Raw genomic sequence first — 26,665 nt, forward strand, 5'->3', positions numbered from 1 at the left:
AAACATCAAGATAAAGCTCCTCAAAAGTAACATCAACAAACTACTGCGGAAATTACATTGTGACGGACTGGACATCGCAACTCAATCGGAATTGCAAAACTTAAAACAGAGCAAAAAGAGAATAATCTGGCAGGAAAAAAGGGATGCAGAGGATGAGCTATGGGCGAGACTTCTACACGACACCAAAAGTACTAACACAAGCGGAAGATTCTGGAAAACGGTCAACTCACTTCAGAACTCCAGGATCCCCACCATTGATTCCTATTTAACTGAGGAAGCCTGGGCTAATCGTCTTCAGGCACACTTCAACACAGAGCTACAGTCTGCAACAACCAGTCGACCGGGCAAGGTTAAAAAATACCAGCATGGTCACCACAATCGGTCAGTACTTCATTTGACCCAACCGAAAAACAAATAATAAGCAGGATCGTGAAGGGGAAAGTGGAGGGGGCGCCAGGCCCCAACGGGATTCCCCCAATACTGTATAAACAAAACCCGGATTACTGGGCAGCGGCCCTAATGTCACTGTTTAAACAGATAACAGACACTGCAACAATCCCAGCTTCATGGAAAGGCTCTATAATAGCGCCAATACACAAGAAGGGCAATGTAAAGGATCCAAAAAATTATAGGTTAATAGCCCTAATCGACAACGAAGCCAAATACTACGCCGGTCTCCTACTAGAGGAGCTCCTGGATTGGACAGAAGAAAACGCAATAATCCCCATTACCCAGACAGGATTCCGAAAACATATGGGTACAACATCAAATATGTTAGCTCTCTCGCTCCTCATGGATGCCACAAAGGCAGCTAATCTGCCCCTGTACGTATGCTTCATCGATTTTACCTCAGCGTTTGACACCGTCAACAGAAATTTATTATGGTCAAAGCTGGAAGAAAGGAAGATTCCACTAGGCCTACTCACACAGCTGATCTTACTACACACTGACACATGGGTACAAGTCAAGCTCGGGCAATGGGATCTCCTTTCAAGAAAAATAATGACCACAAAAGGCTTAAAACAAGGCTGCGTGCTAGCGCCAACACTATTCAACATCTTCATGTCTGACCTTGCACAGCAGCGGGATAAAACTAACGGCGGTCTTACTCTCTCCAACTTAATGTATGCTGATGACATTGTCCTAATTAGTAGAACACTGATAGGGCTACAACATCTGAACAGCACCACGTTTAAGTATTCAACAGACAACAGCTTAAGCATCAACCTCTCAAAAACCAAAATAATGAGGATAAACGCAAAAACATTGTCTGCAGGGTTTCACTGGCACATGGGAGGGACCACACTGGAAATAGTAGAGGAGTACAGGTACCTGGGGGTAATTTGTGACAGAGAGGCTCATTCCATCAGCAAAAGGAAGCAATAAAACGGAGGGGTATTTGCACAGGGATTGCACTAAGGAGCCTCAAAACAAAAGCAGTCGGCAGAAGCTTCACCCCCCTGCTTCAAGTGCTTCAGGCAAAATTAACATTGGCCTTAACCTACGGAAGCGAATGCCTCCGAGGAAGGGACGCCCAGCAACTGAACAGTACAATAGCGAAGGCCATGAGAATGATTTTCAGCCTGCCTAACTACACCTCTCAGGCACAAATAAGGCTGGAATTTGGCCTGAGAAACCAAACGTTGGAGCAAATGGGTGCCTACGCCAAACGATGGCACAAGATCCAGAGAGGAGCCTAAATCACCATCTATGGAAGGAGATGGAAAGCAAGAGCAATAGTGCGTCTGCGATATATCTTAAGCACTCAATAAACTCCCTGTGCCTACAAGAAGCCTGGAAGCTCAGTGGATCTCACAACACCTTCAAACAGCTAGTCAACAAATCAGTCAGATCTATCTCGTTAATCGAGGATAAAGCAAGTCTAGCAATCCGGGCCCATGGCTGGACAGTTATCTAAAGTTATACAAGCAGCCACTGCCAAAGCTATTTAGGAGTCGGGTTCACTAGGCGCACAAAGGAGAAATTCCTACGCTTACGGCTGGGCCAGCTTCCAGTACAAAGCCATCTCCCCACATGGAAAAGGCCTCCAGAAACAATCAACTGCCGAGTATGTGGGAACGCAAAAGAAGACATCCTGCACCTAATATGTACCTGCAAAGGTCTGGACACGGAGCGCAGATCCCACCTAAAACAGCACTTCAACAGGCTGGGCATAAGAACACGCCGGCAGGCGGTAAAGGCTTGCCTTGACGGAAAGAACATTCAACTAGCAAGCCATGTTGTCAAATTCTTGGAGGAAGCAGAAAAGAAACAAGATTGACAGAGGGCAGGCATAGGATGACGACAACTTAAGAAGCGAAACTCAAACGGTCATTGAAAAGGGATCAATCATACGATATGGGTAGCGAACTGTCTCCCAAAGGCAAACTAGCACACAATAAAACAGTAGGGGCTCGAAATGAACTAACATAATTTGTAGAAAAAACACACTCTTTTACTTTTGTAACATACACCACAGTTCGGTACAGACCCAGGCGCAATATAAGTTACTCACCTTATTTTAAATTCTAAGCTCAACCCGAAAGAAACACAAATTCTTGTATTCATTACTTTTTTTTTTTAATATAAAGTCATTCTCATTTTTATGTCTTTTACAACAATTGTATTTAACTAATATTTTAATATGCTAATATCTGCAATGGTTTTAATTAACTGAGCAATAAAGATTTACTTAATTTACTTACCCAGTACTCGCGAGATTAGACAAAAAGTCTAAAGCGTCGGCAGATGCCCCAGCCTGCCTTTTGGGTCACCCCAAACCGGATTCGGTGATTACACAAGAGGCGCAGCAGAAATCGAGAAACCCGTCAGCTCCGATTACAACACTCCCGGACAGAGAACGAAGAAGGCTGGACAACGCAGGGAAGAGATTTTCCTCGATGTCAGCTTTGTTAGTAAAGGCCGCAAATGCTCTAGCAATCCTGGGAAGGTACGACAGGCAAATGTGGTGCGACCTGTCACCTTATATTGACCACGTGCCGGATACGGAGAAGCAAGAAGCCAGAAAGATTCTTTTGGAGGGGGAAAGGACTTCGGCAGAAATCATAGACTGCGCTATGGATATAGCGATAACAGCTTTCAGGTCCCTAGGAGGAGCGGCGGTGCTGCGCAGATAAGAGTGGTTAAGGGCTACGGCATTCATACCGGAGGTCCAAAATAAAATCTTGGATCTTCCGTTCAACGGCGAAGACTTATTCGGCAAGCACTTGGATGACGCGCTGCAGAGTGTCAAGAAAGACACTGATACTGCCAAAGCTTTGGGAACTCTGCAATACAGAAAGGTTCCTTTTCGTGGCTCTAAGGGTAGGGGCCAAACATCATACAGAGGAGGATATCAGCAAGGGAGATATTCTTCTTATACCTCCACTTCTCAACCCTACCGTCAGCAGTACACACAGCAACAATCAGGAGGTTATTCCAAATCTGCTCCAAGAGGTAGAAGAGGTCGTCAGGGTAAGGACGCCCGACGAAAATGACAACCTGCGAATGCTGATCACACCGGATACACTGAGATCGTATGTTCCCCTGGGTGGAAAAATTTCCAGTTTTTTTCACAATTGGCAAATAATAACCACGGACCGTTGGGTCCTCATCATTATTCGATTCGGCCACACACTTGAATTTCTTCAGACACCCCCTCGGACGCAACCGATGGATCACAAGGGCAATCATTTGCATCAAATCCGGAAGGAGATTCGGACAATGCTCTGAAAAGAAGCAATAGAACCGGTACCGAATTCTCAAAAAGGAGAAGGATTTTGCTCCCGATTTTTTTCTAGTGAGGAAAAACATCCTACAAACCCAGGGGATCATATGACCACCTTGGACTTACAAGACGCGTACTTTCACGTCCCAATCCATCCTTCGTTTCATGGTGGCTGGGGAACATTACCAATTCAAGGTACTGCCTTTTGGCCTCAAATCAGCCCCAAGAGTGTTCACAAAATGCCTGGCTCCAGTGGCGGCTGTTTTAAGGAAACAAAAACATCAAGTTTTTCCTTACCTAGACGACTGGTTAGTCAAGGCACCAACAGAAGCACTAACCAGAGCGTCAACGGGGGCGTGCATAGACTTGTTCACCAAGCTGGGATTGACTCTGCATGAGAAAAAATCACCCCTTCAACCAAAGAAACAGATAACTTTTCTGGGAGCAATCTTAGACACGAAGAAAAACAAAGCATTCCCCTCCACAGAAAGACAACAAAAAATAGTGTCCCACTTCCAGAGATTTCTAAAAAGAAAGTATCTTTCAGTACGCAGGTAAAAATCATTGCTAGGGATAATGTCATCTTGTATTCCCCTCGTGCCTCACTGCAGATTAAGAATGTGGCCATTACAAGAACAGCTCGACCTCCAATGGTGTCAAGCACAGGGATCCTTCGAGGATGTGGTGCGAGTGACACCGGTCATGCTGCAGGCAGCAGCGTGGTGGACGCAACAGCAAAACGTCTCTCAAGAACTCTCATTTCTCACGGCTCCAGCCCCATTGGTAGTAACTACAGATGCGTCCCTGGAAGGATGGGGGGCATTTCTGCAGGACCTGCAGGTCAGCGGTCGATGGAAGTTAGAAGAACAACAACTGCACATAAACTTGCTGGAACTAAGGGCAGTGCGCCTCGCGTTGCTGGCTTTCCTGCCACGAGTCAGAGATTCGTCCGTGTTGATAAGAACAAACAACACGACTGTGATGCACTACTTAAACAAGCAGGGAGGCACAAGATCTCTCTCCCTTTCTCAAGAAGCGCAGAACATATGGAAATGGGTTCTACAACAAGGAATATCCATGTCTGCAGAACACCTACCAGGGAATCAGAACACCAACCAGGGAATCAGAACACAAAAGCAGATACTCTCAGCAGGCTCAAAACTTCCTGCCACGAGTGGGAGTTGGACCAGGAAGTCCTGGACAGCATTTTTCGAACATGAGGCAAACCAACAGTGGACCTCTTCGCCACAAGGGAGAACAAGAAATGGTGGTTCTTCGCAAGCTGGGTTCCCCAGGGGGGATCCTGGGGGAATGCATTTTCGATGGCATGGTTCGACGTCTTTGCCTATTCTTTTCCCCCGATTCCCCTCCTACCAAGGGTCCTCAGGAAAATAAAGAAGGAACCGTGCAGGCTGATCCCGATAGCCCCTTGGTGGCCCAGACAGCACTGGTTCGTGGAGCTTCTGCTGCTGTCAGAAGCGCAACCTATTCGCCTCCAGCCGATACCATCACTCCTGACAGTGTCCCGGGGACAAGGGCTCCATCCGGACCCGAAATCCTTGCACTTAGCGGCCTTTCTCCTGAGCACTATGAGAGTTCCAACATCTGAACATTTCACAGGAGTGCAGAAACATCCTATCGAAGGCTTGGGCAGAGAGCACAAACAAAACCTACAGGATGAAGTGGAAGAGGTTTTGTCTCTGGTGTCAACGGAATAGTGCCCATCCTCTGACGGCGGCACCTCATGAAATCATCCCATACATCTTGCAGTTGGCAAAGTCTGGATTAGCTCACGCTTCTTTAAAAGTGCATTTAGCTGCAATATCCCAATACAGGAGATCTGCATCAGGCCCTTCCTTATGGTCAGCCAGGATCATCAAGCAGTTTATGAAGGGATTATTCAGGGTTTTCCCTCCAATAAAACCTCCGCCACCGCTCTGGAATCTGAACATAGTATTGTCTAAATTGATGAAACAACCTTTCAAACCCATACACAGAGCGGACCATAGATTTTTATCTTGGAAAGTGGCGCTTCTCCTTGCTCTAACTTCAGCTAGGAGGTAGGAGAACTACAAGCTCTCACAATTCGAGACCCTTTTTTGCAGTTCAAAGAGGACAGAATGATTCTGAGGACTAATCCAAGATATATTCCTAAGGTGTCTACTGATTTCCATTTGAATGAGCCATTGGTGTTGAAACGATTCTTTTCTCATCCAACAACAGCGGCGGAAAGAGTCTTACGTTCAGAGATGTCTCAAGTTCTATCTTAAAGAAACCAAAGGTTTTCGAAAATCTTCACAGCTCTTTGTCGCCTTCAGTACACCCAGGAAAGGTTTTCCTTTATCAAAACGTGGAATTGCCAGATGGATTTCCAGTGCAATTGTTTACTGTCATCCAGCTGCTGGGAAGCCTCTGAACTCACAAGTTCGTGCCCATTCGACGAGAGCAGTGTCCACGTCCATGGCGTTATTTGCAGGAGTGCCTATACAAGATATCTGCAGAGCAGCGACCTGGGCATCTACGGACTCATTTACCAAGCACTACTGCTTGGAAGCAACCGCAGAGACAGAAGCGGCGTTTTGAGAAGCGGTGCTGAGAAACATCATCCAGTGATGGTGAGCCTTTTTTTTTTTTTACATCCCTCCATCCTCTTTTGTCTTGTTTACAAAGTCACATTTATGATATTATACTAAGCTTTATAATGCACAAGTTGTGTTGCACACGGTTGAAATAGAAGGAACAAATGTGCTTTGTGATGTTACTGCTCACTATTCCACTATTCTAATTCAGGCATGTGAATCTATGAAAGTTCCTAACCTGGAGTAAGAAAACAAGTTACTTACCTGTAACTGTAGTTCTCCAGAGAGGCTCACCTTGGATTTGGCACGGCAAGTGTTTAGTATGCACAAGTGCGCAAAAATCTAAGGGGCAAGAGGTTCTCTCAGGAGTGTTCTAGAGGGTGAGGACAGCTGATTGGTTCAGGGAAAAGTTTGGGCCTTTTTTTACATAACAAAGGCTATGGGTTGCAAAAGGAAAATGGGCCTAGGCCTGTCCTCAGTTTGCTATACTGCTATGCATTGCTTTTTTATATACACGAGACTCCTGTCTCGACGATTGGGAATAATTCAGGCATGTGAATCTATGAAAGCTTCCAATACTGGAGAACTACAGTTACAGGTAAGTAACTTGTTTTCTTATATAGCGCTTACTACCCCTGATGAGGCGTCAAAGTGCTTTTCTGCAAGGAACTTGCTAATCCAGAACCCAGAAAGGATAAGTGGTGGATTAGTAAGGGGAAATTTGAGTTAATTTGAGAGGTGGACATGTCTGTTAGTTGGATTGGAAAGGATAAATGGGGTATAGAAGAGGGCATCGTCTAGAAAGTGTTTATTGGGAGATCATAGTAATAATATGAGGTTTGGGATGAGTATAAGGAGCGATGGAGGAGAGAAGAATCTCTAGAAATGGATTAGGGAGATCACAGTATTAAAATGAGGTTTGGGGTGATCCAAGAAGGGAGGAGTCTAGAAAGAGTTATTTTGGAGGTGGTAGTAGAATGCGGTTTAGGATGAGTCAGATAGTGGAGGTAGAGGATACATTGAGAGAGTGATAAGGTGATATATAGGGTATTGTATTGGGGAGAGTAAAAAAATGTAGTTTTTTTTACAGCAGGATAAAGCAATAAATATATAGATACATAAGTACCTATACATATCAGAAAATACACGTCTTGTTATATAAAATCTAATTAAATGTTTATATACACAGGGATACACTGTACATTTGTGTTTGAGTAGGATGGTTCTGTAGGAACGAGCCAACTCTTGAGTAGTCTTCTAAAGATAAGATGGTTATCTGTGGATCTTACGGATGGAGGTAATGAATTCCATAGTTTAACGCCTTAACCGCGGTGGTATTTCTGCCGCGGTGCGGGCGTTCTATAGGGTGGGCGGGGCTTCGTCAGCCGACGGCAGCACTGGGGAGGGAGTGCTCCCTTCGGTTGTTGGCCGACGGGAGCACGGAAGGGGTTAACTGCTTGAACAGAGAAAGATGTGCCACCTATGTTTTTTCTTGTCTTGTAGGAATTTGAGACGAGGTACCAATCTGGAGTGGATGTTGCTTTGTTGAATGTATTTGGTGGTTTTATTCCTGATGAAAAGCGGGCATGTTCTATGTATTGCATTGTGGGTGATACAAAGCAGCTTGTACGTGGATATCCTGGAAACTGGTAGCCAATGTAGGGGCCCTCAAGGCAAGGGAGATGTGGCCTTGTGGCTTTACATGTAGGAGTAGACTGGCAGCACAGTTCTGAATCTGTTGTAGTCTTTTCATGGTTGATAAAGATGATCTATGGTAAAGGCCATTGACGTAATGTAGCTTGTTATGCTAGAAGATGGAGATCAAACAACTAACTGAGAAGCTTTGGAGGGCACAGGGTACCTCTTCTAACTGCTTCTCCCTGCTCCTGATGAATGCAATCCAAGGCCTTTCAGCCATTTGGTTCCTCAGGCAAATGCTTACATTTTAGTCCTAAAATATGGAGTTGATGTAGGCGTTCTTAAAAAGAAAGGTATTTAAAGTCAATATAGCCTTTGCATCTACCTTCTTCAGAAAATCTGGAAAAGTCTATGTAAAGTTGATTCCTCAGCTTTGAGATCAAAATTGTGGATATGGTGCATTGTCTTACTCCGTGCTGCAGCGCATTCCTACGTCTGTGGTCTGGTCACAGAGTCAACTTCAACACATTCACTGTTCCCAGTGCAGGTGAGAATCTGTGCATGCACTGGGAACAGCACATTAGTGAAAGACAGACAAGCTATCTGAAGCCACCTGTCTGTGTTTCATTGTGCAGGCAGCAACATACCTGGTGTTTGAAAGGAAAGCAGAGGTCCCCCTGTAGGGGGGTGCAGTGAGTGATGACTGGAGGGGTCTTTGGCATCTACTTGCTAGGGGGCTCAATGACTGGCCGCAACCTCAGTGTGTCACAGTCTGTGCGCTCCTTAACACCTTCTTTGTCTCTGAATTTTTTCTGAGAAACGGTGCTGGCAAAGAGGCAGAGTATTTACTCATTTACTTTGGGCCATGACTTTATGCAGTTGAGGAAACGCCCCCTTGAAATTGCACAGGTGCAAATAATAGTACGGGAGTGATCTATATATCATGAAGGGCTGCTCATGTGCCATTGGCCCATTCTGTAATAACAAACTGCCCAGTGAGACAGAAAAAGAGCAAGTACGTCCATTCCGCCCGGGGGCACTTAGTGTAAAACAGCTACTTGATTCTTAAAGATCTAGAGTAGTAATTCATAACACTGTGGACCCCGACTGAATCACTACTATAAGCCTAACCAATTTCTACTATTTGAACCTCAATACAATACCCAAAAATACAGAAATAAGTATATGTCAAATACAAAATGAATACAAATATTTTATGTAATTCACAAACCAAAAAATGAAATAATTTTAATAAAAATGCTGTAGATTTCCAAAATGTGGCTTCATGTTTTTTTAAAGGCAAAGCAATTTACGTGACATATCTCTTTGTCTACTTTGCTCCTAATGTATGTCCTCATTTTGTCAAAGCATACCAGTACTTCAATTGAGGCCACATTTGTCCATATGACTGTTTTTTTTTGTAATGTGCTGCTCCAACAAATCAAGCTAAGGATGCCAACTTATTCTTTAGCCTGCTGACCGCAATAGAATCCAAAGATTTGAAAGGGTTTTGGAGATTGGTGCAAGAAAGTTCAAATAAAGAAAGGGGTGCCCTGAAATGTGTGATTCCTGAAAATGAGTGGGCAAAATACTTAGGGGACATTTATGGGAACTGGAATGAAACTGAATGCTTAAACCCAATTGTATGGTGCGGAGTGAGTAAAGAAATGGAGGATAATTTCTCCGTTGAGAATGTCAGAAAAATTGTGTCTAACCTAAATTTGACACGGGCAGCCAGACCTGATAATCTCCCTGCGGTGGTAATAAAAAAGAGGCCGGCGTGGTGGGCTCTTTTCTTTTAAAAAATGTTCCAGGGGATTCTTGCCACAGGCCAAATCCCTGAAAATTGGAGAGGCGCAATTATAAGGCCTATTCACAAAAAAGGTGACCTTAACTCTCCTAAAAATTACAGATTAATCAATTTATTGGATATCGGCGAAAAAGTATTTGCCAAATTGATTTTAGAAAAACTAAAGGAGTGGTCAGAGATGAATCACGTTGTACCTCCACAACAAGGGGGGTTTAAGGAGGGCCATTCGACGGTCGACCACTGCTTCGCACTCTGGTCCATTGCAGGGAAGTCCATGGAGCAGAATGGTAAGTTGTGCTGTTGCTTTGTGGACTTCCGTGCGGAATTTGATTTAGTAGACCGTGGGAAGCTGTGGGAGACATTGGTTGGCTATGATATTCCAAGAGAACTGTTGAGCCTAATACAACTTCTGCAAACTGGGCACAGATCATTTTAGACTTAGGTGGGAATATATTTAGAAAAATTGAGATTGGAAATGGGCTAAGACAAGGGTGTGTTTTAGCCCCTCAACTGTTTTCACTCTTTATAGCTGACCTACCCTCAATTTTAGATAGAGCAACGGCGGCAAGCCCTAAGATAAATGGGGAACATATAGCATGCCTCCTATACACAGACAACCTGGTAATTTTTGACCAAACAGAGATCGGGTTACAAAGAAAAAGCTGAACAGTTTCCATGAGTATTGTAAGTCGAAAAAGTTAGTAGTCAACATGGACAAAACAAAGGTCTTATGTTTTGGAAGAAGTGAAATAAGATCTAGCTGGTACCTAGGCCTTGAGAAGTTGGAAACTGTAGAAGAATACAGGTATCTGGGTATGTGGTTTCAGAAAAATCTTAAATGGACAACCCACCTTGATGCATGTAGAACAAGGACAGCAGCGTCAATAAATGGCCTTAAGAAATTTAATGGAAGCTGTGGAGAAAAATCAGAAAGGCCGGTCCTAAAGGCATATCTAACAATGGTGCCCCCGCAATTCCTATATGGGGCTGAATTACTGTTTTTGGGTGGTAAACATGGTTGGGACGTAGAGGAGGTAAAAGCTTTGAACAATCTATTCTCACTCCCTAAATGTTCAGTGGTGCAAGCTGTAAGGTTAGAAACATGTGTAACCTATTGGAAGTTTACAGTCTGTATGGCCTTAGTTAGATTCTGGCAGCGTTTGGGCACTGAGGAAGATCTAAAAGTCTCGCAATGGTGTAGGAGGGAAGCCTTGACGAGTGAACGATCATGGGCTAAAGGGGTTAGAAATTCCCTTAAGATGGTTGGTAAATTGCTGAGACTGGATGTAAGTCCCGTGACTCTTCAAATGGAAGTTACGAGGAAGGCTCTTAGGGAGGTAGGATATGAAGTATCCCGAGCCGAAGACCAAGATTATTTGGCGACGGAAAAGTTGGTACAGTTTATGGCCCAGGCCTGGCGAAAAGATACACATTTTCCTTATACGGATAGACTATCGAATAGATGGCTGAGGAGAGAAGTTCTAAGATTAAGAACTGGATTGAATCCTTATCATTGTAAGACTAGAGTAAAATTAGTGATGATAGATAGCATTGGAAACTGTAAGTGTATATTGGGAACTACATGCGACATGATGCATATTTTATTGGATTGTACAAAGCTTTTAGAACCATGAAAAGAGATCTTATGTCCCATTTTAAAAAAATACGGTATACATAATAGACTTGCTGCAAGTGTCCTAACAGAAATGGTGAATTTAGATATTACTTGTGCACAGGGGAGATTTATGCAAAAAGTTAAACAAATTATAAATTGCGATTAGCTCAAGTCGTGTTTGACCCATTTTAATGAGTTGTAAGGTATATACTGTTTTAAAGTTTTTATGCAACAATGAATTGTTTTTTAAAATGTTTTATCTGTTTAAGGACAATTGTCCAAATAAACTTTGATTTTTGAACTGAACTATTCTTTAGCCTTTAATTTCAAATTACATCACATATTCAAAGCGGTTTTAAAATATTCAGATTTACATTTTGCTTTTTTTATGTATATATACTTTGTTAATCTGCTAATATTGGCCATTTACCATATAACCTATATTTAGCACCTATAAAATAACTCCCATTCCGCTATTATAAATATATCTGGATGTGTCTTCTCTTTGCACATAGTACTCTGGTTAGGCAACTAAAGAGGCCTCCAGTTTGAGGTGAAATAACACCTTCATTTGGCATAAGTTTCTCTCCTCTGGTGTCACCTTGGACCTGTGTCAAAAGACATGCTTAAGTTATCTTTATATATTTTTTTATTATATTGAGCACAACAGCATAATTGCATTTAGGTAAAATTTGAGCCATGACTAAAAACTTAACCTTTTTTTGAAAGTCATATCATAGGATAGATATCGATCAGAACGGAGTTCTAGTTTTTGAGCAGGCACATTCATTCAGCCTGTGTGAATTTTGGCAGTCAACACAGCTAATACTATTTGTTGGGACAGATTGTAGGTTAATTTTGGGAATGTATGCAAAGGTTAATCGGCTGTCTTCTGGCAACCACTGCACCGTCCTTCTCAGATCAAACACAGATTTTTTCCGTGATCCAGTTATACGGTCCTCCGTTCTATACACGTAGTTGTTTTCAAAGAGGTGCTGGAAGGACCCGAGTACAGGGCAGTGTCTCCAGTTTTGAGTGTCTGTATTTGCGAACTGCTGAACGGTGTAAATGACGAGCAATACAAGGATTGCCAAAGCCAATAGATCTTACTTTAATGTGCCAACAAATGTAAATGAGGTCATTTATAAATGCTATTTAAATGCATTGCTTGCACAAATGCTGTTTGCCATATTAAAGCCTCATCCACTGGCTTTGCCAGTGCTGTGAAAAACTAGCAGAAAGGATTGCTTTCTCTATGGTATCAGTAACATACAGTGTATTTGTAAAGCTCACATTCACCTAAAAAGGTATCCTGATGTTTCTTTTTACCCAACTCAACTCAATGCTACTTATTTTATCGACATGTGAAGGGCGAAACGCGGGGTGGACCCTCTGGGATTTGAACTTCCTGGCAATGTGGTCAAACAGAGGTCCCTGCAGTTGATGCATTAATCCACTGAGTAAAACCAGTAGGAGATAAAAAATGGAACGAGGCGGAGCGTTATGATTGTGTGTACAATGCTTCATTATCCATTCCGATAGAAACACGTCCTGGAAGGCAGAATGATACACTAAAAAGATTTCCTTCCAACTTGACTACTGCATTGTTCCTAGAGATAGTCAATTTTTTCTTTCATTTCTGTTTTTCAGCATCTACTAAAAATACAAGATGAATATAAGAAAAAAGAGGCTGAACTGCTCAAAGTAAGAGAACAACATGTGCTATCCCAACAGCGACTAGCAATGATAACGGTAAGCACACAAGGGGAGAGGAGGCGGTAAGCCTGCTCACGTACATTTGAGTCAAAAACACCATAAACTGGTGCAATGGCTAAAACAAGCTAAGCCGTTGTTAGCCCTGGCATCCTTGATGTGGTTTCCCCAGTCTTTGCTTCTGCTTCTGCCTCCTGTATTTTTGACGGTATGCTGGGCTTCGTTTTTGCTGGTTTTTGAACTGTAGGCACCTTCCCACTGCTGATCAGCGCTAAAGTGCAAGTGTCCTGTGTAAATTATGATTGTGATTGGTTACCCATGATTGGCATTTTTGATTTACTGGTAAGACCCTAGTAAAGTGCACTGTGCGGCCAAGGCATGTAATTCATATGCTACTAGTGGGCCTGCAGTATTGATTGTTCACGCATGAGTAGCCCTGCAAACCTGTCTCAGACCTGCCACTGCAGGGACTGTGACTGCAGATTCAAACTGCTATATCGACCTGGCAAGTGCACCTACTTGCCAGGCCCAAATGTTCCCTTTTATTACATGTAATGCGCCCCTAAGGTAGGTCCAAGTAGCTCCATGGACAGGGTGCAGTGCATGTGATCAAGAGGAGATTCTGCCAAGAAGCAGAGCTGGAGAAGCTGTAGGAGGGGAACTGCCACTCTACATGTTGCTGTGTTGTGCTGGCCTGCTGCCTCTGTCTTGAGCAGTAGAAGGGTTGGACTTTACTTTCTTATCCTGCTTGTCACAGTTCTTCAAGGGTTTATGTGTGCTTGCCTCCTGTTGGAAGTTTCAGGGCAGTCAAAGGCTTCATCTGCTGCTCCCCTGAACTCCTAGACTGGGAGTTCTAACCTGCCAAGTGGTGCCAACCCCAGTTCCGGGCCCTTGGAGGTTGTTTTTTTGCTACTAGTACAGAAAATCCACGCATTGCCCTTCAGTGTCTGTTTTTCCCGTCTCAGCAATACCGTGCGGTTGATAAACCAGTGCTTAGCCACAGTGCGGCTAAAGACTTGACGCACCGCCTGTTGTGCGGCTGAAAGATTTCAAGCAGTCCCAGTCCTGGGCACCGTTTTCCTGATTCCAATGCAGGCCCTGCTGTGCAGTTGAAGGAATCAACGCATCACCTGCCCGCGGCTGGGAGAATCAACAGCGTGCGTGGCTTTTTCATGCATCACACCTGTGCGTCAAGTCTCCAACTGCGTCATCTCGCAGTAAGGAGCCGAGGCTGCTTGCTGGAATTCGACACATCGCTTCACCTCACGGGAAGGAGTTGACACATCACTAAACCTGTTGTGCAGCAAAACTTACACCTCCATTCCCCTGGGACTCAAGAATCGACGCATCACTTGTGTTTTCTGATGCTTCCCTCCTCTGCTGATGTTTTATGTCTAAGAATTTGCCGCATCACAGGTACTTTGCACTAAAATCAACACACCCATAGAGTTCTTTGGACTAAACTTGTAAAACCTTTAAAAAGTGATATCTCTGCTTATGTATGTCGGATTTTTGTTGTTTTGTTCTTGTTTAGATAAAGATTGTTTATCTTTTTAACTGATGTGGTGTCAATTTGTAGTGTTTTCTCTGTGTTACTGTAAGTTTTATATACAAATACTTTACACATTTCCTCTGAGATAAGCCTGACTGCTCGTGCCAAGCTACCAAGGGGGTGAGCAGGGGTTATCTTGCGTTTGTAACTCCCTTAACCTGACTAGAATAAGGGTCGCTACTTGGACAGTGCGCAAACCACTGCCAACTACAGACTCCCATTTCTAATAGCCGATTTGGTTAATACCTTGATGATAGTCTTAGTTAGGCATTAGGAAATGTCCTAGCAAAATACCAATCTTATTGGAAAAGAAAACCTCACCCACTTTTTGTGGCATGCTTCATCATAGGCAACCTCTCCCCACCCTAGTTGTATGATACCACCAGGGTGGACTCAACCTCGGACTCAATCTCAGAAAAAAGGGGGAGGGAGTTCTTAAATAAACTTTTACTGTACAGAGCAGGATCTAGACAGCTAGAAATACCTAGAGGTAATTCAGACTATCACCTTTCCACTTCTGGATTCTCTTAGGGGTGTGTTAATGCCTAAGTAATTGCATGTCTCTGTTGCCATTTTTAATGGAAGAGACTCCGTCATGTCAGGGTCTTATCCGCTACCAGGAACCCCCGACACCTCCACCCCCGTAAAATGGATCTACAATGGCTTATGTTGTGGCAAGTTAACTTTTGGGTGGGTTATGTATTGCAGCACAACATCTTTATAAAGGGTAAGATGCAGTTCTGTGCTTTTCCCATTCCTTTTTTCACCATTATTGTGATGGGCTGGGTGTTCTATATGATAGGGCTGTGCGGCCTTATCGTTAAGTACACTCGCAGGTACCCAAAGGAACTCAGTCTGAAGCATTTAACAGCACCAGACAGCAAAATAAGAAATTGGCACACCAAAAGAAAGACACAACAGCAATTTAGAATAGAGAACATTTTTATTAATATTTTGAGACCTTGATCATTAAAATCCACTGGAGGGTTCTAGAGATACGGATTTTAGAACGTTTTAGCACTTTTGTGCAACCCGCAACAAGCACTGGCACCATAAACTTTAAAACTTTTGGAAAGTTTGAAAGAGTTAGTGCGAGTACTCAGCCAGTTTTGGGCGACCAAATCGAGCGGGGATAAGATCTACAGGGGCCAGAAAGGATACTTTGAACAGTTACCCAGCCACCAGTAAGTTTTTTACAGCAAGTTCCAAACTTTACAGGACAACCACCCTAGAAGTCAAAGGAGTGGTCCTGATGCTGAGAGATGCAGGCAAAGACGCTCAGAAGGATTCTCCGGTTGTGGTGCGTTCAACAGGTGTGGATTGATGGTGGTTCCTGGGACCACGGGTGAGGAGGATCAACTTTGGCAATTGAGATCAGGGTCTCTTGAAGTACTCTACGCTGCAGTAGTTAGACAGGCGATCCTGCACTACTGATCATGCAGCACCGATGCAAACTCTTTGGTGGGGGCTGGTGTCCTTTGCATGTGACCAATCCAAACTTGGACAGCACTCCTCGGTCCGCCAGACTCTGGTGCAGGTATTGGCTATTTCAGATTTTTCCTTTGTGGTGCCCGGCAACTGGTAGCTGCAAAACATCTGCGGTGTTACCAGCTTGTATGTTTAGGCTCTTTGAGCATTTATTGACCTGGAGCTGGTTCAAGGAGATCAGCAGACTCATCTGCGGAGTCACTGGTCTTAGTGAAGCTGGGAAATCACCTTTTCCCCGGGTCAGGAGCCGCAGACACAGTCAATTTCTCACTAGCCCAAAAGTGCAGCAGGTGAAATCCTCTTGATGGTGCAGCCTTTCTTTGCGCGGTTCAAAGGCAGCAGGGCAGTCCTTCTTTAGTCTTCTTTTCTTCGCCAACATGAGCTGAAGGGAAGAGTGCCAGGGGTGCCCTACTTATCCCAGGAAAGTGCCCCAAGGGGACCATGTGGCCACTGGCCAATGGGATACTGGATTCCCTCCTCATTGTGACAACGTTCCTGTGATGTATAGAACCTGGCTATCCTAGAGTGCCCCAATCTTGCCCCCTTCAAGACGGCACGACTCTTCCTCGGTCGTCGGGAGCAGGGTGCCCCACCCTATAGATGTAGATACCAGTGGGCAATACGCCCACTGCAAAACAGTTTGGACACCGTTTTCCTTCCCATAGTTCTGTCTTCTAATTGTCTGCAGGAACAAAAGGCATCCTGCTCGGAGATGTTGTCACAAGCGACCCTTTAAAGGGGGCTTCACCTTTGAAGCCTGCCTTAAGCCCTGAGTGACCATCCTGCGAGATGAGGGGAAACCTCGCTCTGAAGAAACTGTCTTTGTTCCCTGACCTGGGAGTTGTTCACACGTCTACCCATGTGGTCAGAACCCTGTCTGTGTTGCTGCCTTTGTGAGGCTACAGGACTAGCTGAAGTGCAGAGTGGCAACTTTGTAAAAGTTGCTCAACTTTAATAGTGACTTAAGTCTGGCCTGGCCATCAGGAAGGGTTCATCATTTCAATTAATTTGATACCTTACTTGACTTTTTTTTGCTGGTCCCATTTTAAAGTTAGCTGGGCAGGGGTGCTAGTCGGTAACCCTGTGTTAGCCTATGGTGCTCCTAACCTTTCCACTGTAATACGACAATTTGAAAGTGTTACTGTAAGACATATAGAAAATAATATGTCTTTCTTAGTAAAATACAGCTCCCTGCCATAGGCCTAAGGCCTTCCTTAGGGTAGACGTACATACATCACTTAAGGAAAGTGGTGGCTTTGCCATTAGGTGTAATGACAAAGTCGAACTGGCAATGTCATACACTACCCTGTGAGACTTCAGTGACCGGCTGAGCTCCATTTTGTCTATGTCACACACAGGGAGGCACAACCAGTGCTGCAGCCCTGGGTTAAGGCTGTCTTACATGCCTTGGGTACCTGGGGTATCATACACTACGGACTTATATGTGAGCCAGGACTTGCCAATTGGGTGTACCCAATTCAACTTTACTTGGTATATGATTAGAACGCTGGCACTGGGATCAGGTTAGCTCCATCAGTCCAAAAATGTGGGGGTGAATATGCAAAAAGAGGCAGTTATCATAGAGGCTAGTGACTAAAAGAACCGTGCAAACATCAGTGGAGATCACAGGCATCATATCCATGTTTCCCTTTCATAGAAGACACCTCAGTTGTGTGCGATTCACAAGATGTTTCCACTTTTTTTGCTTTGATTGAAACTTTGGGTGACACTGCTGCTTCCACAGAAACACTACTCACTAAATCTGATGTTCCTGCAATCCAAAGTGGCTACGTGAGAGCCAGTCCCCTCTGCCTCCCTTCAATCACATTATTAAGATACCATAGGTTGTAGGAAATGGATTTGGCAAAGATTAATCCTGTCTGGTTGTGGTGCACTAAATTGGTCATGTAATGGTGGCCACATTTGCTAAACTTTTGCAGTCATTGTTTACAATAGACCAGGGTTAGTAGAGGTAGGATGTACATTGGTTAGTCTTTTATTTGAGGAGGAGATGTCTTTCTGTGCTCACCTCTAGCTACAACTAATAAACTAGAGAAACTCTTTGTGACATTCATTTTAAAACTTGATAGAATTCACTGTGCAGCTTATCTGGATCTAGGACAGGCCCTAAATTGAGCATGAAGATAGACACCTTAATTTCTTCTAAGGTCAACAGGTCATCAGTCTCAACCACCTCTTTACAACACAAATTTACTAAAAGCATATGTAACCTTATTTGCACAAAGTGGTGCCTTAAAGGGTGTGTGCTTGTGGGTGGGTGTGTGTGTGTACATGTGTGAGACAGCCACATTACATGTTGAGCGATATACCTTGGGAGTCATTACATTGTAGTCAATACATTGCAGATAAGCTTTCATACCAGTACTGCTTTCAACATTACATCGCAGGTTAATATCACTATTTAAAATATGTTTATGTTCTGAACCTTAACCCACATGTATATTCAGCAATTCATATATATAAATACGCTTTAGATGTGAAGTATGTTTTTGTTTTCATTGCTGATTATGTATTTTTGTCTACAGGGAATTGAGCCGGGTTTGTCTTTAGAAAGACTCGGTCTGAGCTGAAACACATTGACCGCAACACTGTGTGCATAAGACGGTGAATTCAGTTCCTTAGTGCTTGCTTATTTGTATGTGAAGAAGTTCTGTTGAAGTTGATAGCAAGGTCGTGCGCTCACTAACGAGCACTGACACCATCTGGTGGTGGATGCATCCACTTCTAAACGAGAACCAGCATTTTACAAATAAGTTAACACACACATTCCCCCAAGAGTTTAAAACTGAGCTTCTAGCTCAAATGCACAAAACCGCTGAAGTTTACCATTTATGGCCCGCAGCACGTCGCAACTCTAATCGCCTGCCATGTTCGCTTATTTAACTTTCCAGTCCCGCATGAAATGGATGCTTTGTGCAAGACAGGCGAGTTATGTCATATGTTGTGCATGTTGCACACCATAAGTCGTGGATTTCAGTTGTTTTGTGTGTTTGGGACACAACCATAACTACATTTTTAACTGTCCTTTTTCCAGTAACTTTGAATGTTTTTTAAAAACAAACTTTTATACAACCACTGGTATGCATGGTGTTGGGCTGTGTGCAGCGGGTAAGGGATACTGACCTGCACCCAGGCCACCTCAAGCCCTCAGCATTCACTGTGCATGCCCACAGGCTTTGCTCTGCAGTGGTTGGCCACATTGCCTGGCCTGAGGCTGAGACGTATATTCAACCCACTGGAGACATCCAACCACAACTGCCCAGGGCCATGAGCAGCTAGGATTACTGACAGTCTCAGTCTGCCACGGGCTCACAAGCCCTGCTGCACAAAACCCCCTCTGCGCAAAACATTTGGATCTCCCCTTCTCTGTAATTCTTTTGTTTCTGCCTCTCCCATTTTTTTGCCTCACAACCCCCTATGTCTTACACAATATTTTGCAGCCTATATCACACATATCATATCAGATTATCGATTTTTTTTTCTCTTTAAGAAAACGATAGACTAATGTACTACTTAAAATGATGGCTTGCTTGCACAATTGACTTTTTACTCGTGAATCATCCACTCTTTTCGCCATTTTTCCCTGGTCTGTTAATTGAGTTTGCTCCAGTATTGGAACTTTCATAGATTCCCATGCTTTGTATCATTCCCCGTCGTCAGCCTGGGAGCCTCGGTAAATAGAAAATACCATAGCAGTGTGTACAAAAGAGAAAGTAAGGCCTAGGCCTCATCTAATTTTTTTACCTTTCTACCTCTTTTTATAAAAGAGACCAAAAACTTGCAACAACCAATCAGATCAGCCTCACCCCATAGAACCCTCCTGAGAGAGCCTCAGAGCCTCAAATTTTTTACCGCACGTTGTGCTAAGGGAGTCTCCACTGAACTCTGCTCAGTTTTCTCTTCAACTTTGGTTTTCTTCATCTAATCTCTCTTCAGGATGTCAGAAAAGAAAGCTTTGTTCAGAGCCTGTGCTACCTGCTCAAAGAAAAGACTTTATATTGAAGATAAGCATAAAGACTGCATTTATTGCTTATACCCGGATCACAAGGCCACTGATTGCAAGATCTGCAGGACCTTCTCCACCAAGACTCTGAGGGATCGGGAAGGAAGACTTCTGACTTGGTTACAGAAGATGAAGTCACGGAAAGAGGTACTTTCTAGTGATAGTGACGATTCCTCCTCAGCAACATCTTCGAGGAGGTCTGCAAAAAGGGGTAGGTCTTCCCCTTCTACATCTGCTGAACCCCCTGCTAAGGCCTCTCAAAAGACCTCTGAGAGGTCTAAAAGGCTTAGTCCCAAAAAATCTCCTCACCAAGGTGCAAAGGAGAAAGAGGTACTTGTTCCTGAGGTGTTATCTGGTAAGAAGGCAAGCCAAGGCCCTTCTACTACCTCTTCACCATCTGAAAAACAGAAAATCTTCAAGAAACCTTCAAGTACACCTCAGGAGACAAAAGGAGAGAAGAAAATCTGTCCGTCGGCGACAAATTCCTCAGGTACGTCGATGACGACATAAAAAATCCAGCCAGTTTCAATTTCAACTCCGTCGACGGGCCCGTCGTCGGTTGCTTTTCTGACTACATAGTCGTCGACGCCGATACATCCTACCTCTGTTTCGTCGACGAGACTGACAACCTCGACGTCGACGGTGATGACGTCGGCAATGGTGTCGACGACGAAGACTACGTCGACGATGCCGATGGCAACGATGATTCTGACGTCGACCTCGTCTACGGTACTGTCGACGATCATCCCACAGTCGAGGAAACTTCTATCTCCGGCGACGACGATTCCCTCGTCGACGACACCGTCGATGATACAAAAAGTAAAAATTTCTATAAAGAAAAGACAAATTACTCCAGAAATGACATCGCACCTTAGGGTGACACCGTTACCTCCAGCTCTTCTCCTGGAGGAGGAATATTCTGACGAGGATGAAAGTCCATATAGAGATGCTTATAGTCCATCTCAGCTCCAGGTGACGTACCAGGACTCGGATTCGGATGATTATTACTTGGGTCAACATCATCCAGAAGCACAATTCACTCCTCGTGATACACCTCAGGAACCATCTCAACAGGGTATGGTGGCCATGCCGTCTTCACTAATAAATGACCTACAGCTGATGTTGGATTACAAAAAGAGGTTCCCATCTCAAACCTCGGAAGCCATGCAACCTCCCCCGCCACCACCTCCGCAGCCTCCTTCTACTTCTGTGGCATCAACATCTCAAAGGCATGAAGGACAACCTTTACAGAAGGGCATGATGTAGTTACAATACATGATGATGATGACTCTTCAGATGAGGACCAGAATGTGGAACATATCCAAATCCTGATACAGAATGGGACAATTGTTATCCCAGATCGGGCTTCACCGTCTCCGTACCCTGTGGACTCGCCTCCAGCAGACATATGGGGTTTCCATAATCTTATGGAAAGAGCATCTAAAAGATTTGTCCTTCCTGTTCCTGTGGTACAATCAGACTGTTTCCTCCATGATTTTAAGGAGCCTTACAAGAAATCTATCCGTTCCATACCCATAGTAGAGCATGTTTGGAGCGAGGGTAAGAAAGTGATGCAGTCTCCAGTTACTGTGATTCCGGTTCTACCTCGTCTGGAGAAAAAGTATAAGGCTCCGGAGGACAGTCCTGCCTGTCTTATTGGTCAACCTAGACCAGACTCTGTTATCTCTCATGCGGCCCAGAGAAAATCAAGAAACCCGGCGTCACCCCTGACTGCACCGCCGGACAAAGAGAGCAGGCGCCTCGACAATGTGGGCAAGAGGTTTTCCTCTATGTCTAGCCTCCTTGTTAGAGCCTCTAACGCACTAGCAATTTTGGGACGATATGATCGCCAAATGTGGTGCGATCTCTCTCCTTTTATTGATCAGCTTCCAGAGAGTGCCAAAGCTGAAGCGAGAAAAATCCTGGAGGAAGGTGAACGATCTTCATCTGAAATTATAGATTGTGCAATGGATATTGCTACAACGGCTTGTCGCGCCTTGGCAGGTTCAGCGGTCCTAAGGTGTCAAGGTTGGCTGAGATGTACCAGGTTTCTCCCTGAAGTGCAGAATAAAATTCTGGATATGCCCTTTGATGGAGATATGCTGTTTGGCAAGCATATAGATGACGCTTTACAGGACATTAAGAAAGATACAGAGACGGCAAGGTCTTTGGGCACACTTCAATATCGAAAAGTACCTTTCCGGGATGCAAGAGGAAAAGGTTTCTCTACATATAGGGGAGGTTATCAACAACGCTACTCCTCCTATTCACAATCCTCTCATTCATTCAAGCCTCAGTACTCTCAACGAAAGAGCCAATCGGCGTCTTTCTCTCGCCAGTCTTCAAGAGGTAAAAAGGGACGTCAGGGGAGAGATACCTCTAAACGTCAATAGCGGCTTCCTGGCTCTGCCTACTGGTCCTTCGCCCCTTGTAACATCAGTGGGGGGCGGGATAACACATTTTCCCGATTGCTGGAAGATCATAACAACAGATCGGTGGGTCCTAAATATCTTTCAATTTGGCCATACACTAGAATTTCAAGACCTCCCAGAGCCCCTCTCGCCACAGAATCAAAACATTGGCATCTTCTTTTTCTCGAAGTTCGTCAACTGCTCACAAAGGGAGCGATAGAGCCAGTGCCACTCTCTCAAAGAGGAAAAGGTTTCTATTCCAGATTTTTCCTAATTCACAAGACGGAGGAAAAGTGGTGCCCAATCTTAGATCTGAGGGAGCTCAACACCTATCTCATAAAACTCTCCTTTCAAATGGTCTCTCTTCAAGACATCTTGCGTCTTCTAAATCCAGGGGATTACTTGACGACTCTGGATCTCCAGGACGCATATTTCCACGTTCCGATCCACCCAGCTCACAGAAAGTATTTACTCTTCACAGTAGTCAAGAGCCACTTTCAATTCAAAGTACAGCCGTTCAGGCTCAGATCCGCTCCGCGGATATTCACAAAGGTATTGTCTCCGGTAGCAGCATTCCTCAGGAAACAATCTCTAGACGTTTTCCCACACCTAGACGATAGGTTGATAAAAGCTCTCTTCTCAAGCAACGACAAAGGCAGTCGAAAGTTGCATCCAACTTTTCAAGCATCTCAACAAAGACAAATCAGTCTTTCTTCCATCCAGAAGGGTCAAGTTCCTGGGTTCTATTTTGGATACAAGAAGCTGCAAAGCTTTTCCTTCGGAGGAAAGACCGAAAAAGCTAATCTTCTCTGCCAGCCAATTACAAAAGAGACGGTCCCTGTCAGTTCGTTTATACAAATCTTTCCTAGGATCAATCTCATCTTGCATACCATTAGTTCCGCATTGCAGACTGTAAATGCGTCCCTTGCAAGAACAGCTAGACATGCAATGGCGCCAGGTAGAAGGCTCTTTCGAGGAGAAGATAAAGGTCACTACTCTCGTGAGAAAAGCAGCAGTTTGGTGGGCTGTCAAGGAAAATATCTCAAGAGGTCTCTCTTTCAGGATGGTTCCATCCCTTCTGATTCTAACCACAGATGCCTCAATGGAAGGCTGGGGCGCTGTCTTACAGGACCTCCAGGTGAGCAGTCACTGGAACCCCGAAGAGCGCTTTCTCCATATCAATCTCTTGGAACTTGATGTCGTCATCGACGTACCTGAGCGATTCGTTTGGCCTTGCAAGCTTTCCTGCCGAGGGTTCAAGGCGCAACCGTTCTGGTCAGGACAGACAACACAACGGCCATGCATTACATAAACAAGCAAGGAGGTACGAGGTCTCATCCTCTCTCGAAAAAGGCCCGAGAAATATGGGAATGGGCGAATCGGCCTGTCACAAGCAGGAATTGAATCAAGATATTCTGGACGAAGTTTTTCAATGTTGGGGCACTCCAACCATAGACCTGTTTGCGACTCCAGAAAACAGGAAATGCCGACTCTATGCAAGCAGGGATCACCATCGAGGGTCACTGGGGAATGCTCGTTCGATGTCTTGGTCAGGCGCATTTGTTAACACCTTTCCTCCAATTCCCCTGATCCCGCGGCTTCTCATGAAACTAAAGATGGAAGCTTGCAGGATGATCTTAATAGCACCAGCGTGGCCTCGCCAATTCTGGTTCACGGAGCTTCTCCTGCTCTCAGGACCATCCATTTCACCTATGTCTCATTCCATCTCTATTAACAATGTCCCTATGTGATAACCATCTAATTTATTTTCTTTTGCCAATAAAAAGACTTGTATAAAAAAAAGTCCCAGGGACAAGTGTTACATCCAGATCCAAGCTCTCTCCATTTGAAAGCTTGGCTCCTGAGCACAGAGAATTCCACAGCTTAAATATCCCTCAGGACTGTAGGGAGATTTTAACTCAAGCTCGCGCACCAAGTACAAATAAAACCTATTGTGCTAAATGGAAGCGCTTCTGCCTGTGGTGTCACCGTGAAAACATCCATCCGTTCTCTTCAGCTCCTCATCAGATACTGCCTTACATTCTGTCGCTGGCAAAGTCAGGCCTTTCTCATTCTTCCATCAAAGTACATCTGGCGGCTATTTCAAGATTCAGAAGAACAGCTTCTGGTCCTTCCCCTGGTCTGCTAGAATTATCAAGCAATTCCTGAAAGGTCTTTTCAGGGTCTTCCCTCCAGTGCGGCCTCCCCCTCCGGATTGGAATGTCAATCTGGTTCTGGCTCACCTCATGAGACCTCCGTTCGAGGCAATCCACAGAGTGGACTTAAAATTTTTGTCTTGGAAGTTAGCTCTCCTTTTAGCCCTCACTTCAGCTAGGAGAGTAGGTGAGTTGCAAGCTCTCTCCATTTTAGAACCTTTTTTACAGTTCAAAAAGGACACTTTGTTTTTAAGGACCAATCCGAAATTTATTCCAAAAGTCCCTTCGGATTTCCATTTGAACGAACCAGTGGTTCTAAAGTCTTTCTTCCCTCGACCTAGGTCTCCTGCATAACGGTCTCTACATTCCTTGGATGTCCAGAGGTGTCTCAAATTTTATCTTGAACGCACAAAGGATTTTAGAAAATCTTCACAAATTTTTGTGGCTTTTAGTGCCCCTTGAAAAGGACTTCCTCTCTCAAAACAAGGAATCTCACTCTGGATCTCAGGTGCAATTCATTATTGCCACCAAGCGGCAGGAAAACCGCTGGAGAGACATGTACGAGCTCACTCCTCAAGATCAGTTTCATATTCAGCAGCTCTCTTCGCTGGAGTTCCTATAAAAGACATTTGTAGGGCGGCTAGATGGAGCAGTGCCCATACATTCATAAAGCATTACTGCCTGGACTCTTTCATAAGGAGCGAAACAGCAGTAGGTCAAGCAGTCCTGAGGAATCTTTTCCAATGAGAGGTGAGCTTTCCCTTCTATCCCTCCTTCCTATGATTGCACATTTTGTATCACATCATTTTCCGATGTATTGTTACAAGGTATATGATTGTCATATGAAGATGGCTATACGGAGATACTTTAATACTCATGTAACAAAATGTGCACTTGTGGCTTACTGCTAGCTACTCTGATAGAAAGCATGGGAATCTATGAAAGTTCCAATACTGGGGCAAGAAAACAAGTTACTTACCTGTTACTTTGGTCCTCAGTATTGGTAACTTTCATAGATTCCCATGCGCCCACCCTCCTCCCCTGGGAAAGCTCAGCCTTCAGCAAAGGTGGTTACTGTTACACAACGGCTGCGAAAATCTGAGACTCTGAGGCTCTCTCAGGACGGTTCCATGGGGTGAGGCTTATCTGATTGGTTGTTGCAAGTTTTTGGTCTCTTTTACAAAAAGAGGTAGATAGGCTACAAAATGAGATGAGGCCTAGGCCTTACTTTCTCTTTTGTACATACTGCTATGGTATTTTCTATTTACCGAGGCTCCCAGGCTGACGACGGGGAATGATACAAAGCATGGGAATCTATGAAAGTTACCAATACTGGAGAACCAAAGAGTTACAGGTAAGTAACTTGCTTTCTTCAATGCCTTCAATTTCCATAGCATTAAAGGCCATTTACAAGTTGGTGGAAAAAAGTCTACAGAGCTCTTCGCCATCAAGTCGGTGTTTCAAAAAATTATAGTATGATTCTCAGGAGTAGCGAATCACTGAAAATTTACTTTAAACACCAGAGATATAAAAAAGCCCAACCAGCACCTTTTTAAATGTAAATGTGTGTTTGTATTTATATAGTGCACTTCAACCCAGAGGTCTCGTAGCGCTGTATTCACACCGCTGTGGAACCCTTCCTGCCTTTCCTGTGAGATGTCCACTCCTGGGCACCCCCAAGGTGAAGCCAGGCATCCAAGCGCTGCTGGGGCCATTGTGGAGATTAAGCAAGCTATTGCCCAGAGTCACAGAGTGGGACCCATGATTAGACTAGGCACCGAGGCGAGAATTATCAGGTCCGGGGAGATTGAGTCCATGAGCCACCGAGGATAGAATTGAACCCTGGTCCCGGGCCAGACCTCTGCATCAGGGTCTGCCGCTCTAACCATTGAATCACGCTTCTCCACGAATGCTTATTTTTCTTCAAAGCCGTAGTTGAGGTACTTCCATTC

The 26,665-nt window shown here is 44.4% G+C and overlaps 1 protein-coding gene across 4 annotated transcripts in view; it reads left to right on the plus strand.

Annotated features, from left to right (window-relative positions):
- ENOX2 (ecto-NOX disulfide-thiol exchanger 2) overlaps positions 1-26,665 on the plus strand; it is a 1,184,097-nt gene that overhangs the window by 1,099,931 nt on the left and 57,501 nt on the right. For all 4 annotated transcript variants that reach the window (XM_078688351.1, XM_078688354.1, XM_078688355.1 and 1 more), the window contains one exon: positions 13,020-13,121. In XM_078688351.1, the coding sequence (XP_078544477.1) occupies positions 13,020-13,121 (102 nt within the window). The remainder of the gene's footprint in view (positions 1-13,019; positions 13,122-26,665) is intronic.

This window comes from Lissotriton helveticus, chromosome 4_1 (assembly GCF_964261635.1).
Source record: "Lissotriton helveticus chromosome 4_1, aLisHel1.1, whole genome shotgun sequence".
Taxonomy (NCBI): domain Eukaryota; kingdom Metazoa; phylum Chordata; class Amphibia; order Caudata; family Salamandridae; genus Lissotriton; species Lissotriton helveticus.